This window comes from Empidonax traillii, unplaced genomic scaffold (assembly GCF_003031625.1).
Source record: "Empidonax traillii isolate 1590-97213 ecotype Southwest subspecies unplaced genomic scaffold, ASM303162v1 scaffold164:size861626, whole genome shotgun sequence".
NCBI classification, from domain to species: Eukaryota; Metazoa; Chordata; class Aves; order Passeriformes; family Tyrannidae; genus Empidonax; species Empidonax traillii.
Window position 1 is genome coordinate 33,463 of NW_020955357.1, and position 16,925 is coordinate 50,387.

Sequence of the window (16,925 nt, forward strand, 5' to 3'; positions counted from 1 at the left end):
ACGTGCTCCCCCCCGAACCTGTGCGGCCCGTGGTCGGTCCCAGCCCGCCCGTTCCCGGTGCCCTTGGAGCGGCCGCGGCGGTCCCCGCGCGAGCGGCGGTAATGGCCGGGCCGGGGAGGCGGGGGCGGTTGGGGCGCGCTGGGACCGCCGTGACACTTCCTCGGGAGCTCCTCCTGCTGTCCCCAACCCCTTCGGCCGGGACGCGGCGCCTCAACCTTGAAGCTTTAAGATGCTCTTGCGCCTGCGGCCGGGGCCGTGCGGGAGCGGGCGGGGTCCCAGGCTGGCGGGGGCAGCGGAGCCGGGCGGTGGCGGGGCCCTGTGGCGGGGCAGCGCGGCCCAGGCCCCTCTCGGGGCTGGCGTCGGGGTCGGTGCGGGGACAGCGCCTCCCGCATGCTCGGCCGGACGTGGGTGTACGGCCGCCACACAGCGGGAGCGGCGGCGCTGGTGTCTGTCCGGCCGCGGGGCCCGGCGCTGTGGGACACGGCCGTGGCGTCGAGCTTAACTCCCGAACCTGAAAGGGTTCGGTTGGGTTGGAAAGGTTCGCTGTGCCTGTTTGTTCTGGAGAAGGGAAGACTGAGAGGGGGTGCATATGAATATAAATATCACAAAGACGAGTGCCAAGTGCATGGTGACACGCTTTTTTCAGTGGTGCCCAGCGACAGGACAGGGAGCAATGGCCATAAACTCAAACACAAGAAGATCCACCTCAACATGAGGAAGAACTTTACGTTAAGTTTGGCAGAACGCTGAAACAGGCAATCCAGAGAGGTCATGGAGTCTCCCTCTCTGGAGGCATTTCAAACCCACCTGGACACGTTCCTGTGTCACCTGCTCTAGGTGACCCTGCCTTGGCAGGCGGATTGGACTAGATGATCTCCAGAGGTCCCTTCCAACCCTAACGATTCTGTGATTTTAGAAATGTCCTTCCTTATCTGTCAGTTCCCTGCTGAACGTGCACCTTGTCTTTCAGTCTTGATACCGGTAATAAGGCATCCATCTACAGGAATTTAAATTATAGATGTGTTTGTTTTTACCTGGATGTGTTCTGTTTTACAGAACAGCAAACTTGTGTAGAGTTGCTTTAATGGTAGCTTGCTCTAGAACCTTTAAAAATGGAACTATTTCATTAGGGATATCTTAAACAGAGATGTTCTATTTCTCTCTCTGTTTTAGGATTAAATCCTCTTTCCCAGGGTGAAGAGTTAATTAGGATTATTTCTAAGAAACACAGGTATGGGTTGAAAACAGCACATGTCTCTTAGGAAGTGTGTGATGGCCTTCTTGTTTATTATGTGGTTGTAGAATCCTAGTAAGTGAGAGTAAAGGTGCCAAGTATGCAACAGTTTCCATGTGCAGATTTATTAGTAACTCTTACCTGTTATGCTTTTCTTTCTAGCAGTCATGGTGAATTTACCACAAGTTGTGCGTGATCACTGGGTCCACATCTTAGTTCCCTTGGGATTTGTGATTGGATGCTATTTGGACAGATGGAATGATGAAAAACTGGCAACCTTCAGAAACAAGAGCTTATTATATAGAAGGTCTGCTTTATGATGCCTCTTAAATATGTACATATAGTTATTTTCAAAGTGCTTCTGTGTTCTTTTTGAGAGTTTTAAGTATGAACAAAACCCCCAACAGTCAAAATATTAAAGGAAAGAAATCCCTAAAAATTTCATATAGCATTCATGAAGTGTTTTAGGTCACTAAATTGGGTCTTTAGGAGCCAACTTTGTTAGGAAAGAAAGGATTATTAACTGCTGTCAAGATCCTAGTCATGAAATCTGTAAAACGCTATTTTGTCTCTCTCTAAAAGTTCAGTGGGAAACAGTGCTTGAATTTTAGTTTTCTGTCTTAAATTTGTCACGTCACTTTTTAACTAAATACTTAAATAAATGAATGTTATTAAAAATAGTAACCAAGATTTTCACAATGAACTTCTCTGGGCAACTGCTATATCTTCACTGAATGATGTGATTATATACACTGATGAGTTTGGGTTTACTGGCTATGACTTCTCAGGGAAAATTTAGATTAGAGAACTTCAGACATTGCTTCATCTATGTCAGTTCTAATTCTGTATTAGATCATAAGGTTAGCAAAATGAGAAGAAAAATCATGTTGCACAGTATGGATTAATAATAGGAATAATATCAGTTTGCAGTTGTTTTTTTTTTTTCAACTCTGGTCTCACCTAAATTTTTGAGTAAGAAAGAAAACTTAAGACATAATCCAACCCACAGGTACCTTAGCACTTTTTTTACGGGAGTTGCTGTGAACTGGGATACTGTTTAAGCGTCTTGCAAAAATACCTTCTGATTTCACTCCTACTTCTCTTCCCGCTAAAGTAATGAATTGTTGTGTTTAAAAGAAATAGAATTTTTCATTATGGATCTAATTAAAAGTCTGTTAACTCCTTAGAGGTCAGCTGTTTTGTGCTATCATTTAAATGAATGGAAATAAGAGGGCTCAGTCTGTTCAAGCTTTGGAAATAAAAGAAGTTTATCAGTATTAAAAGATTTTTAACTGACAACTATTGCAAGAAAAGTTAAATTTATACATAAATCTCAAAATTAAGCTATTGTAGAATAAATTACATTTATTAATAACTATTCTATCAAAAAATCCTGATTTTAGTCTTTTCACTGTGTTTTTCTTATTTCTACACAGGGAATTGAAGCCTGGGGAAGAGGTGACATGGAGATAAGAGCTGCTGATGAAATGGAAGACATTTTTGTTTGATTCATCATCTTATCTCACATGTTGAAAGAACAGGATTATGATTTTTACCCTGAGAGCATACTACAGAAAAGGACACCTGCAATTCCTCAGTGCTAGTTTAATTCCCAATGTTACTTTTTGAAGCTGATTTAATTAAATGACTTATAGGTTTCCAGAAATTCCATTAGTCCATAAGTGTTGAGAACATTTTGTCCTGTACTCTGGAAGTGAGGAGGAAGAATTATGTAATAAAGAAAAGCTATGCAAAAATAATTTATGCTGTTATTTATCTGTGTGGTGTGGAATCTATGTATTAGAATGTATTTTATATGGCCAGCTGCTAGGCTGGCCCTGCCTGGCTTCTTCTGTCAGCAGCGGCTCATCCCCTAATTTATGAACTAACCTTCAAAGGAATACTTCACATAGACCTAGAATGTGGTTGGCGGTTGTTTGTGTTTTTTAACTGAACGTGGACAAGTTTATTTTTGGATTTCCTATGTAGGCTTGTTTGGAACAGTGGCAAGTGGGTACTGCGGCTTTGAGACAGGAAAGGGGAAGGTGTGAGGGAGGGGCAGCTGGTGAGCACAGGGAACCGGCGGCGTTGAGCTCTGTGCCATGGGGGGAGCAGGTGTTCCCGGGGCAGCAGGGGTTCGGGGTTCCGGGGGGCCCGGGGCGGTGTAGGACAGACCGCTGGGTGAGCGGGACATAACGCTGGATGGGCGGTGCGGGCGGTGCGTGTGGGCCTGTCGCCGCGCGGGGGCGCTCGCGGCCCGTGACCCGCCCGCGGCCTCCCGTCCGGCAGGGGGCGCCCCCGCAGCAGTGGGGGGAGCGCGGCGGGCCGTGCGCGGCGGGGCGGCGGCGCGGGGCGCCGTGATTGGGCGGGCGGGTCACGTGGGGCGGGGGCTGCGGGCCGGGTCAGTAAACATGGAGTCGATCTTCCACGAGCGGGTGAGTGCGGGGCGGGACGGGGAGGGGGCCGGGGAGGGGGCCGGGCGGGACCCGCTGCCCCCGCACGGCCGGGCAGGGCACACCTGTGTGTGAGTGAGGAGCTGCCAGGCTGGGCGCCGGGTAGCCCCCTGTGCCCCTTGCCCGGCACCTTCTGGCGGCTGCGGCTCGTCCCCCCGCTCCGGGGGCAGCGCGGTCCTCCCGCGCGGCGCTGCCGGTGCCCGGGGCCCGTCCCGGCCTGACCTGCCGGCTCTGCGGGTGAAGGGAATGTCGTTACTGCAGATCGGAATGAGTCAGGGCTGAGCCCCGTCGGCCCCTTTGACGCGGGGACCGCGCTCCTGGGGGCTGTAGAACTGGATCTCGGGTGTGGGAAGGTGCGGGCTGCACCTACTTGTGTTTCTTGAGAGAGAGCTCGCATGGCTGAGAAATGAGTCTGAAGGTGAGCAGGGCTGTCTTTGTGCCCTCAGATCCATTTCTTCACCGAACCTGGCTTGTCTGAGGCTGTGTAATGAGCAGGGAGAGGGAGCGCTGTTAAGAAAATCCTGATCCATATACTGTGCTCCTGTGCGCTGTATTTCCTGTTGTGGAGGAGAAACGTTTCTATGAACTGCCGTGATTTTTCCAAGTTCCCAAATATGAGCTGCTTCTGTTTAAATGCTGTTCAAATATAATTGTCTGTTTTCATATACCTTGCCAATGTCTCTTCAGCTTTATTGTGTTAATCTTAACACTAGTTCTGTTACATTTTCTCATGTGTAAGGGTTGGTTTACGTAGGAAATTAAGCAAGATGGGGTATAACTTCCTTAAAAAAAATAAAATTACTGTTCTGAAGTAAATAGGAACTGAGGAGTGTTCTTTCAGACTCAGTTTGGGTTGCAAAATTTGGCAAGTGCTGTGGTGTTAAGCAGCTGCTGTTCAGAGGATGAGTGTTAGATTTCAGCCATTATGGTCTCTGCTACAGTGACCTTGAGTTTCAGTCTAGATTTGAAAATCGTTTAAGAGAAGCATACCCTTCTCTTATCTGGCCTTGCCTATCACATAATGAAATTATAACTTTTCTTAATGACTAAGTTGTTTTCTAGTTTAATAACAAAACTCTGCTGAAATTGAAGTGACAGATAGATTTACAGTTACAAGGTGATGGTATTTTTTTAGTTGCTACAGGTTTTGGGGAAGGGGAAGTGTACAGTCTTGGGTCTCCCACATGTGAAACATAACTGCTCCCTGGTTATTTACCCAGTTAAAAAGTTGCACCTGAATGCCTGTTTTAAATTGGAATACCTAATGTTTTATCCTGTTATTCAATGGAAAATGTAACTGAATCTCTGCTTTTTTTTCTTAAGGGGTATTTTCCCCCCCATTAACTGATGTCAATATACTTAGTAGTGCTACATATGCAGGCACATTTGAATCTGCACCCCTTGAATGTTTCGATAAAAAAGCATAAGAAACATGGTATTTATAAAGGAAATTCAATAAAATAAAGAAGTAAGCAATGTGTCACTTTTAAGAGTGAAATGTGTCACTTTTAAGAGTTACAGAAAGCAGGATTTAAGGACAGTGCTTCAGGAGCCCCCATCCTAGATGTTTGTCCTTTCCTTGATAAGATACAAGTGATTGAAAAGACTGAAAGCAGGGCAACAGTTTGTATCAGGAGAGGTTTCAATGAGGGGATTTCAGGTTATGGGAAGTGTAATGTTCTCTGCACAAAACAACAGCAGTTAATGTCTGAAAAAACTGTATGATCGGTGTTTTGCATTTTGCACTTAATATGTTTAACATTTCCATATGAAAATTAACATTTATTACTTCTAAGGTAAAACTGTACAAATAAGAGAAGTCTTTTTAGTGAAATTAAGATGTGAGCCTGTAGCACAACTAATTTTTAGAGGTATTTTAATATCCCTAGTGGAGAGACTCATGATGGTTGAGCAGGTTCTGCTGTTCCAGTTTATCATATGACCAGCAGTAGGGATGTGGTCCCAAGGGACAGGAGCTGGCGTTCAGTCTGGAGTTTCTTGGTACAGGAAGGGTGTGAGCCAAGGAGGAGGTTTCTGGATTCCATTGAAGCTTGGCTGTACAGTCAGTTTGGTTTTAATAACTCATTGCTCAATTAAGTGATGAAGCCCTTGGAAGATTCTGTAACCTGGAGTAAAGGGAACTTTTGAGGATTCTGCTATAAGGGAGATCATGAGAGTGTTCTACATGGGATTTATGTGAAGCTTTCATGGGAGTTTAAAGAATATTCCTCAGAGGCATACTCTTGTGTTCTTAGTGTATGTGTGTCTGCATGAGGGAGGGGTGTTCTGTATTTTCGATGAGGGATTCTGGTTTTGTTTTTAATAAAAGGCATGGACATTAGAGTTCTTAATGTAAATAAAAGTGAAGACCGATTAAAACTAAAGATAAAAGCAGGATTTAAAAACTGATGCTACTTGTCTTACGCTTGGAGTTTAGTTATTTTTAAAAAGAAAAGTGGCTTTTCTATGGGAAACTCCAATTTCGTTGGTTTGTGTTGTTTTGTTTGGTTTTTTTTTTTAACGTGGCAGTATTTTATCTGCACTTAGGAAAATAATGGAGCCTGACATGCATTCATTCAGATTAGGTATATTTTATTTTGTCCTAAAAAATCATGACTGACACTTCTAATTGATTTACTTTAAATTTGTGTTGACATTCTAAAAATGTTACATTACATTTCTATTATCTGCAATGCACTGGATATGTGACCAAGTATCTAAAACAATTTTTATTTCAATGGTTTATCAACAAGATATATTTTCATTGTTTAATATGCTGAATTTAAGAAGTTTTTTTCTTGTCCCCTCATCACTGTCATCAGGATTCTAGAACTAGTGGATTTTTTACCTACTTTCTATATGTAAATTTCATATAGAAAATGAGCTTTACTGCACCTCCAGCTCCAAATCACTTCTTCAGCAATAATGCGGAGAGACAGGAAGAAAAATTAAAAAAGATGAGTTTCAGTTAACAGAAGACATGAGTTCCTGGGAAGTAGAGATCTAAACTGTTCTGTTTTCGTGTGATGGTGATTTGGAAGAGGACAGAATCCATTGGATGTAGAGTCCCTGTGTGATTCGGTTGGGCCATTGGCAATTTTTATGGTGTTTCCAAAAACATTTTTTACATGAAATTTATTTCCTTTGAGGAAAAAAGTGGTGTGCCTGGTTTTTTGGTTGGCTTTTTTTTTTGTTTTTTCCCCCATGAAGTTGATGGGAGGGTTGCAGTGTAATACATTCAAAGAATATATGGTATTCTGGGTGAGTGGGGAGGGCAGGAAGTTTGCAGAATGAAATGGTGGAGTCATTGTACAGAGTTTATGTAAACCTCATTTTCTTGTTGTCTTTTGTATTTTTTTCTCTTCCATTATTAGCAAGAAGGCTCGTTGTGTGCACAACACTGTCTGAATAATTTGCTGCAAGGGGAATACTTTAGTCCTGTAGAGTTATCCTCTATTGCACAGCAGTTGGATGAGGAGGAAAGGATGAGAATGGCAGAGGGAGGAGTATCTAGTGAAGAATACAGAACATTTTTACAGGTAAAATCATCTTCGTTTGAGGTGGCTTGATATTTGCCTGAAATGTAATATTGTTTAGCACAGACCTGCTATTCTTGCTAAGCTAGACAAGGTTCATTTTCTAGTGCTGAAAGTTCTTAAATGTATAAGCCTTTTCATTCATGCATCTTAGATTTGGCATTTTCAAATGTTATTAGCACAATAATTCTACAAGAAGCTACATTCATTTTACAAGTAGGAAGTCAGACATGGCAAGGAGGATCAGTGATTTGCCTTTTGTTTTTGTAAGCCAGTGTCAGATAGGAACAGAAGTTCCCATGCCTGTCTGCCCTTTAAGCACTGAGCATTTCTAATTTAAAGGTTTGGTTTTAAATTAATTTGCCTATTTGGGGCATTGTAATCAGCCTTACAGACAAGGACATAACAAGTTGTTGCTTTAAGAATATGCAGTTACGTTTATTTTCAAGAATCAATTATTTTTGACCTTTTATGCTTACACCCTTTTTCTCTGTTCTCCCTCCCAATCTCACATTGAGCAGCAGCCTTCTGTAAATATGGATGATAGTGGATTCTTCTCAATTCAAGTAAGCACAGCTCTCTTCTTATACAATTTTCTGTTTATGTAGTATATGTTCTCTCATATAATTGAAATGGCATTGAGCATTCTCATCTAGTTGCCAGTTATGGGCTTAATGGGATAAAGTGCTGGACTTCCAAATCTTCAGAGTGTTTTCCATTAAGAGCAGTGACTTGCAGTTTTTCAGTCCATGGGCCTGTAAACACAGAGGCATGAAATTGTTAACACCTGCTGGCAATAAGCTTGATTTCTAAGCTGCTTCTTATGGGCACTTTAGGTGTAAACACTGGCTCCCATGGACTACTGGTGAAAAAGCAGAATTGAGATTGCTTTCTCAAATTATGAACTCTAAAGCCCTTGGCAATGATTACAGGGTTATAATAGTGAGCTGCAGAAAGCATCTGCATTCCAGTTTTTATAACTCACTCTAGATGCTTCAGAGCTGGTTTTATTATTTTTCTTGTTTGGTTGGGTTTTTTTAAGGGCCATAGTGGAAAAGTAATCAATAATAAATACTTTAACCAGAAAAGCAACAAAAAGGGTTTTGAATGCCAAACTGGGGCTTTTATCTAGACTAGAGCTGTAGGCAATGCTTTGCACCTTTGGCTGTCTCCCAGGCTTTCGGAGATGCTTTTCCATGTTCCAGAATCCCTCAAGAGCCTGTCTTCCTCATGGCAGGACAGGGCTGTTTTTCTGCTCAGTGAAAAACCATTTAGTTTGGCTTTCCTTGTATTCTTGATTGTGTTGCTTCAGTGTAGAAGCTGAAAAAAATACGCTTCCCCATTCTACTTTTTTTGTCCTGTCATTGCTTTTCTCACTTGCTGCGCAGTTGGCTTCCTGAAAGCAAGTTGAATTGTTAATTTAAAATTTCTTATAGCATTATTTCAGGTAGCCTTAAAGAGTTACTGTAAAAGAGTTTGTGCTCAGTTCAGTACCTGACTGATCCCATGACAATCCAGTAGTACAGAATTTCCAATAGTTACTGTGGAGAAAGATTGAGTTTGTATTGGGGAGGGAGGACAGAGCAATGCCTTGAGAGCAGAGATGACAACTATTCAAATGTGTGTGGGAGGTGAAGTTACAGCTTTGTTTTTAATTTAACACATCTCAGTTAAATCCTAGTTTTGTTATTTCCCCTTAGACAAGGTATCAGTGTTACGTTTGCATGCCCATTCCTGACAGCTGCATTTTGTGTAATATGATTCCTAGGTTTCCTGACTGTGTTTTGAAATCTAAGTTTTACAAAAACAGTTTAATTGTTTGTAGTAGCTAAGGTGGTTGTGTTGCTCAAATTTAGATTTGATGGCTTGACTCATGAAAAGTCCTATTTTTTGACAGGTTATAAGCAATGCCTTGAAAGTGTGGGGTTTAGAACTAATCCTCTTCAACAGCCCAGAGTATCAGAGACTTGGGATCGACCCTATGTAAGACTTCTTTAGCACCCTGCTTCCATTCTACTGAAAAAAATACTCTTAATTTATGGTTTAAATCTTTATTTAAAATTACTGTTTCAAACTCTGTTGCGTTCTGATGTTTGTATTATACCTTGGGGTTTTGTTTAATTTTTTGGGGGGTACATGTGACTATCTGTCTCTGTGCCTTAATGATTTTTTAGTATTTCTGATATCACAGGTATATGGAAATTTCAGTGATATTGACAAATTCCTAAATGTTATAAAAGCAGTATGAGTATTCCATAATGTGGCATCAACAGTTGTACTACTAAAATTTTATTATATAAATTTGAATCAGTGGTTGCAAAGAACATAAGCATTAACTTGTATTCTGATTTTATAGTATTTAATTTTATTTATGCCTTTGTTTTTCTTTTTACAGAAATGAAAAATCATTTATTTGTAATTATAAGGAACACTGGTTTACAGTTCGAAAGTTAGGAAAACAGGTGACATTGTCTTTTTTTATTTAAATATTGACTTCAGAATGGGTGTGGAAAAGTGGTTGAGAATAAATCATGTGTTGGTCTTTTGCAAGCTTTTGCTGCAGTTTGCTTTAATAATATCCCATACTAAAAAAAAAAAAAAAAAAAGTAAATGTTTGTTTTATCACAAAAATGCCAAGCAGCTGATTATAATTGTTAGCCTGGGGAAAGACCAGCAATTCCCTATTGAATCTGTCCTTTAGGGAGATGCAGCTCTGGTAGAGTCTCTGTGACATTTAAGCTAGTTTCTTTTTTTTTCTTCTGTGTGAAAAATAGCAGAAAAAATTGTATGGGGGAGGAGCAGGGAGTCCTAGACAAGGAATAGGATCCCTATGGAATGCAAACTTATTTTAATGAACTGTATTATTGACACTATAAAAATATTGTTTGTTTAAATGGAGAAGAGGTGTAAGAAAAAAAATCGAAGTTCAAATGAATTAATATTTATAATTGCTAGTATTTAAGAGTATCCATTAGAATGAGGTTGGGGGAAGTAGAATCAGAACTTTGTACTGTTTTGGAAAACTTTATGAAATAATTGTATTCTAATCAGGAAATACTTATTAGAGGTAAGGGATGGCCATACAAATATTATCTGGTACACATATAACAATTCACATCCATGTCCCTTGCAACATCAATGCAGTGTCTTATTTCAGTGGCCAGTCATCCTTCTGGATCATACTTCATAAGCTTTTTTGCAACATGAGCTGGTTTTGGTGTTTGTTTTTTCAAGTGCCTTTTTTTGTAGAAAATGTTAATGGAAAACAGATTCTGTAATAGTGGAGCAGGAGTCTCTCTGCCCATTTGGATCATTTTTGCAAGTGCTGGCTACCTATGTTGTCATCTAGAAAAAAAAATAGAGAAAAATTACCTATGAGTAAGCAAACTGAACTCTACTGTTCTGCTTTAGTTTAAAAGTATGGCTAATGCTTATAGGCGATTTTTGTTTATTTGATATGTAAAAGGATGGTCTCTTAAAATTATAGGAATGCTCCTTATTGTATATACAACCATATTGGGTGGAATTTTGTGAGAGAGCATTCTAACCTGAAACATCCTGAGTTGGAGGGGGGATCTGTTTTGCTTGTAACCACAACACTAGGTGTCTGTTATCTAAAGTGTATTGAGAAAAGGTAGATGTAATGAGAAAAGATGGATTTATTTAACCTGCTTCTCTTCTGTTACAATTAAAACAAAATTAGTTAACCAAAACTTTTTCTCTATATTCCCTTTTAAAAGTTTCTGTAGTCTGTGCATTGTATTTTTTACATAACTTTTTACTCCCCAGTTCTCCTACGCGGTTGGTTTTCTTACTCTTTGTTAGTGGCAGAGGGTGTTTTTGGCTAAATAAGTGATTGCATGACAGAGTGGTAGATAGTCATTTATAGTATAAGTCTGGCTGCAGGTGTATGGCTGCATATGTGGAAGTTTGGTTAGATCAGTGCATTTTTTTGTGAGAATAAAGATAGAATTTTCCTTCTACTATCTGAAATGGTGCTTCCTGGTTAAAATTAGATAATATTGAATGAGTAAGGTATTAAAAAGGTGGTATATTCAGTTTCACTGCAATATATATGGGGGTTTAAGGGTAGAATATTTTATTGCCCATGTTGAATATATTTTCTGTCTAGAAGTTTTATGTAATATTGTTTCTCTCTTGAGGTATTATAAATTACTAGTTGTCTTCTTCAGGAAACTAGAAATGTTCTGTGTATATTTGTATCAAGTGTCCCCTGTTGTCATACAGTGCTGTACTCTCAGCATATTAAATCTGAGCTAATTGTTCTTCATTTTTAAATTTAAAAATAATCTTAGAGAGGGGTAAACAATAGTTTTCAGCATCACCAGCTATTAAAGGGAGAATGTTTAATGCATGTATTTAATGGAAATAATTTAACATCTATTTCCTGTATCTATTAATTTCCTAACACACAGCACTAACTTATGGTTTCTTACTTCATTATTCTCAGCTTTAAAAGTAGGATTAAGCAGAATATTACAATGATGTCTGAAATAAATCAAAATACAATGGTAGAAGAATTATGTCTTTTAATCTGTTTGCCTGATACCAGTATTCAGTAATGGGAGAGAGCATGCAGTAATTCCCACACTTCAGATCTCCTGTTAGCTGAAGAGTATTTGAAGATAACCTTTAGCAGTATAGGTATTGTGCTTCAAAAGACTTTTTATTTGATAATTTATGTTACTAGATTTATTTGGATATTCTATCATAAAAGATTACCACAATGTACAGAAATTAATTATTGAGTAATCTTTATGCTAATTTGTTTTCTCAACCCCTCTTTTCTTTAATTACAGTGGTTTAACTTGAACTCTCTCTTGATGGGTCCAGAACTTATATCAGACACATATCTTGCACTTTTCTTGGCTCAATTACAACAGGAAGGTAATAGAAACTTGCAGATGTTAAATAGTAACTTGCAGATGTTAAATCTCATTAATTAAAAGTAGGTAATAATCATTATTTCTTAGAACTTACATATTCACTTAACTGCCCTTAGTTTTATGACTGAAATAGTGAAATAACCCAAGTCTTTATAATGAAAGGTAGAGTCTTACACTGTAATAAATGGCACATCATTGTGTTCCATATAGTGTGCATTTTAGTGTGTTTGTATCTGCACCTTAATGCCATGGACTTACGATTTCTTTTTCTCAGGTTATTCCATATTTGTAGTAAAAGGTGACCTGCCAGACTGTGAGGCTGATCAGCTGCTGCAGATGATTCGGGTACAGCAGATGCAGAGACCAAAACTAATTGGAGAAGAGGCAGCACAGTCAAGAGATCAGAGGTAAGGTAAATAGAGATTTCATTTTAATAATGTTCAGGTTGATTGGTTTCCATGATTAGGGCCACATGGAGACAACCCCCTTAAGTAATTAGAAGTACCTTCAGTGCAACATTTACTGCTTTTGATCACAGTAAAAGCAAGGTGGTAGACTACAAATGGTTTATTTTTTTAATGGTGTATTTTTAAGTGGGTAAAAACTGCCTTAATAAGGATTGAGTTTTCCCATGTGCATAAGCATACTACAGTGCAGATTTTTAATTTTGCGATTAAAATGGGTTAGCAAATCTTACCAAACTATGGTGAATAGTAATTAACCTGTAATTAAGACTGGCTTATGCATTCAGTCATAAGTAGAAAAGAATGAGAAACCCAAATGTGAATTTCACCTCATATAAATCGTACACCATTCTCTTTTGGAATCATTTCATTCCAGTGTTGTGGTGCAGCTCAGTTCTGATGCATTTTGCTAATATAAAACATCCTTGAAAACATATAAAGTGCTACTTCTGCAATAATTTTATTAAACTTTCATCGTGAATAAATTGCATACTGATAAAAAGGCTAAAGGCTTTTCAGAGGAATTCATTATTATTTCCTCCTCTTTGTAAAGTTAAACTGGTGTTGTAAATTGATGGAATAATTGGCAGCAGCATGGAAAGTGTGTACAGTTTGCAGAGGATCTTTTGCTTTAATGTGGTCTTCAAAGCTTCCTGAGAAGGAGACCACATACACTATTTTCTGCTGGTGTAACTGTTTAAATAGCAGTAGGTTTGAGTAACATGTATTAAGGCTTTTTGAAGGATTATAATTTCTGAAGATTTTCCTATCTAATAGCTTCTTGTCAAGATGTGCATGGCTTTGGAGTTGCAGCGTGCTGCAAATGAGTGTTTAAGGTTGCTTTATAGCTGCTTGCAGCCCTTTTGTGCTTTCTCATGTAGAAAGGAAAATACATGTTTATGTAACAGACTTTCACAATAGAAATGTTTTTTCTAAAGTTAAAACCCCCTAGAGTTAAATCAGCAGAAAATAGTTAATTTAAACCTCACTCTAAATTCTAATATAACTTCTGTATTTTGCCATAAACGTGTGAATTTCACAGGCTACCCAGAAGTGATGTGGACCAAGCAATAGAAGTTAACCATCCTTTTGATGGAACAGGCATGTTAGATGAAGATGAAGAGAATTTTCAGAGAGCCCTGGCTCTAAGTAGGCAGGAAATTGATATGGAGGATGAAGAAGCTGATCTTCGCAGAGCCATTCAGCTCAGCATGCAAGGTGCAGTGTCCATCTGAACTTTTCTTCTAGTGTTCGTGTTGCTTATGCTTTAGGCAGCTACTGGTACCGCTTTGTCAGGCACTTTCCAGCATGCATCAAGCTCTCTGGAAAGATTGGCTTTGAGGCATGGAAGGATGATCCAGAATTTCCTGTAGCTATCTTTGTTCTGCTTTTTTAAAAGTTATAACTTTGATTTTGGCATTGATCATTAGGAAGGAAGAACAAATTGGCTAAGGGTGGCAGGAGGGAAGGGAAACAGTCAGAAGGTGAGGAGGAGAGATAGTATTAAGGGAAGTTAGTCTAGATGCTTATTTCTCCAACAAATTTCTTTCTTCTTCTCAAATTTGAAGACATTTTCTTAAGCTGTATGTAATTTTCTAAGTTCATTTTACTGTAATGAGTAGGATATGGCATGTTCTGGTTTTAGGTAGTCGTCGAAGTGAGCTCTCGGGCTCGTTACCACAGAATGTTCCTCAGTCGTCTCACAGCAGTCAGACAGAATCCCTTTCTTCAGAAGAACTGCGACGGAGAAGACAAGCGTATTTTGAAAAGTAAAGTAGTTCATAGAAAACTGCATGTGGAAGTACATGTCATATTTTTCAGTGCTTTTGGGGTGTGGATGGATTTCTTACTGAGGTCCAGCTTGACTTTTCTCTCTTAACACGATTTCTTAACAGTACCTGAATTTTACTATTCTCAGGTGATTCCTATGAAGAAACCTGTAAATAAGAGGGGATTTGTTACTAATGCAACAGCAGTCTTGTGAAGAAAGAAAACATACATGCTATAGAAGTATTTTAAATGAAATCCCATAAATTTCTGTAATCATCTTCCTGACAAAAAGTACTACTTCTTTAAGACCTTGCTTGTGGTAGTGATGCTTCTCACGGGCATCACATGAAAGCATTGTAGATATTTTATGTTGCTATTCTGATGTACTTCCTTAATACATAGTGTAACATTGTGTTACTGCTGTAGCTTTTCCTTATCTCTGACTTCTAGTGATGGAGGAAATAAAGACCAGGGAGAAATACTATGGATGGGAGGAGTTAGACTTTGCATGGTAGAATAAGAATGCAGAACTTCCAAATGATGGGAAAATAGTAATGTGGCTTGGACTATAGTATTGGGAAAACAGGTGTCTGAAGGTTAACAGGGTGAAATGATGGAAGAGATTTTAAGTACAGAGATTATTGTTGTACCAAACAGCTTCTACCTCTGATTCTTGGCCTTACAATGAAATGAACTTGATTCAGGTCTCATACTGGTGTTAATTTTAGTCTCTTACAAATTTATGATGCTTTCAGACAGCAACAACAGGTACAGCAGCAAGATCAGATGCCAAACCTACGTGACAAGGCAACTCTTAGCTCAAGCACTCGAGAAGCTGACCCAGGTATTGTTTTTTATAGTTATATTGAACACTGAAATGTTTGTCTTTTTCACCTTTGTGTTGTGTTGTTTCCTAACCTTCCTTGTCTGCTGACTTCTTCACTCCAGCAGCCATTCAGACTGTCACAACCATTAGTTTTTTGGCAGTGAAGGGAAGGATCACTTTCCTGAAAAGCCTGTTCCTCTTTGAATCTCAGTGTCTTGTTTCAAAGTGAAAAGCATTGCTATTAGATCAATTGAGTTCTGGCTTTGCTTTTTGTTGTTTTGTTTGTCTTCAGCATTACAAATTGGAATCTTTGGCAGCATTTGTGCCAATTATTTGTTTCCTAAATTACTTTCAAAGTTGTATGACCACTTGGGTTAGTATCTGACAAAATTACTGAAACCAGTTTTCAGCAGAACTTAATATAGACCTTATCAGTATTAGGTATTGGTGATCCAAAACTGATGCGTATTATGTGTTACAAACTGACAGTAGTTGGTGGAAAACAAAGTTCAAAATGTTCAATAATTTTAAAAACAAAACCAATTTTGTGGGTGGGATGGGAAAAGGTGGGTATGGACAAAAGGAACAATAAAAGTATTTTAACTACAGTTAAGAACTAGCTCTGTGAATTTATTACAGCTTATATCCATTTATTGTCTTTAGGAGGTGATATGAGTGAAGAAGACATGCTTCAAGCAGCCATGAATATGTCTCTGGAATCTGTTAGAAACCACTTGAATTCAGAAGAGGAGAAATGACATAATTTTTCTCTGCTCTTATTGTCAAAACGCTAAGTCTCCATTAAAATTCTACTGTGTGAATGTTGCACAAGCAGGGTTCATTTCAGAGTTCTGTAAGCAGGAATGAAAGGGGGGCTGCTGGAGGTCAGAGTTTGGAGGGAATCTGCAAATATGAAAACGATCACACTAATTTAGAAAACTGTAACACTCCTTCTACAAATCATCTGCTCAAAAGAGTAGTAGTGTTAAAATCACTAAACTATTCACATGAATGAAGTCATGTGAATGTAGCATCTGTAACTTACATATAAAAAGTAAGTTTAAATTGTTTTGAAGAATTCTGTAGAAGATATAAGTGGTGCCAAAACCAGCATCAACTGATTTCCTTCAGTACTAATGGAAAAAGAGATACAAGTAATAAGTTGGGCTCATAAATTATTATGTTCCTTTTAATAAATCACTCTAAAATGGGGAAGATAATTAAGTTCTATTAAATTTCTTTTGTGAGCCCTGAGATTGGCCCAGTTGATTACAGCAGGGTGGTGGGTTCGATCCCTGTATGGGCCATTCACTTTAGGAGGTGGATTTGAAGATCCCTGTGGGTCCCTTCCAACTTAGAATATTGTGTGATTCTGAATGACTTAAAATCAACTTTTTGATCCTGCTGTCCACTTTTGAAATGACCCATTCTGCAGGAGAAACAAGAATCCATAAATTTCATACTTACAATTCAAGATAAACTCTTTAGTGGATTGTTGATTATAAAGTCACTCTTGAATCTTACAGTGATTTCTGACTTCCTAGCACTTTCTGGTTTTACTTTTAATTCCAGCTGTAAAATTATAGATGCACGTTTAACATTTTGGTTTTTGGCAGGTAATTTGCCTTATTTGGTTGGGTGAAGTTTTTTAAAAAATTTTGTTTGTTATGTTCTTTCTCATTAAGCCACTGTCTTTACTACAAAAGTAGCATATAATCAATTGGGTTGGACAGGT

The 16,925-nt window shown here is 39.0% G+C and overlaps 2 protein-coding genes across 3 annotated transcripts; both read left to right on the plus strand.

Annotated features, from left to right (window-relative positions):
- Position 1: 1 nt before the first annotated feature.
- Positions 2 to 2,994, plus strand: NDUFB1 (NADH:ubiquinone oxidoreductase subunit B1). The gene is made up of 3 exons (XM_027885319.1): positions 2 to 98; positions 1,397 to 1,541; positions 2,671 to 2,994. The coding sequence occupies exons 2-3, from the start codon at positions 1,402 to 1,404 to the stop codon at positions 2,705 to 2,707; spliced, it is 177 nt and encodes a 58-aa protein (XP_027741120.1). The 5' UTR covers positions 2 to 98; positions 1,397 to 1,401; the 3' UTR covers positions 2,708 to 2,994.
- Positions 2,995 to 3,560: 566 nt separating this feature from the next.
- Positions 3,561 to 16,142, plus strand: ATXN3 (ataxin 3). 2 transcript variants are annotated; one of them, XM_027885310.1, is made up of 11 exons: positions 3,561 to 3,669; positions 7,062 to 7,226; positions 7,745 to 7,789; positions 9,121 to 9,206; positions 9,619 to 9,685; positions 12,044 to 12,131; positions 12,405 to 12,537; positions 13,637 to 13,812; positions 14,240 to 14,363; positions 15,120 to 15,208; positions 15,854 to 16,142. In XM_027885310.1, the coding sequence occupies exons 1-11, from the start codon at positions 3,646 to 3,648 to the stop codon at positions 15,946 to 15,948; spliced, it is 1,092 nt and encodes a 363-aa protein (XP_027741111.1). In that variant the 5' UTR covers positions 3,561 to 3,645; the 3' UTR covers positions 15,949 to 16,142. The 2 variants fall into 2 exon arrangements, with proteins under 2 accessions (XP_027741111.1, XP_027741112.1); XM_027885311.1 differs by lacking the exon at positions 3,561 to 3,669 and adding an exon at positions 3,906 to 4,105 and having other exon boundaries at positions 15,854 to 16,018.
- Positions 16,143 to 16,925: the final 783 nt, after the last annotated feature.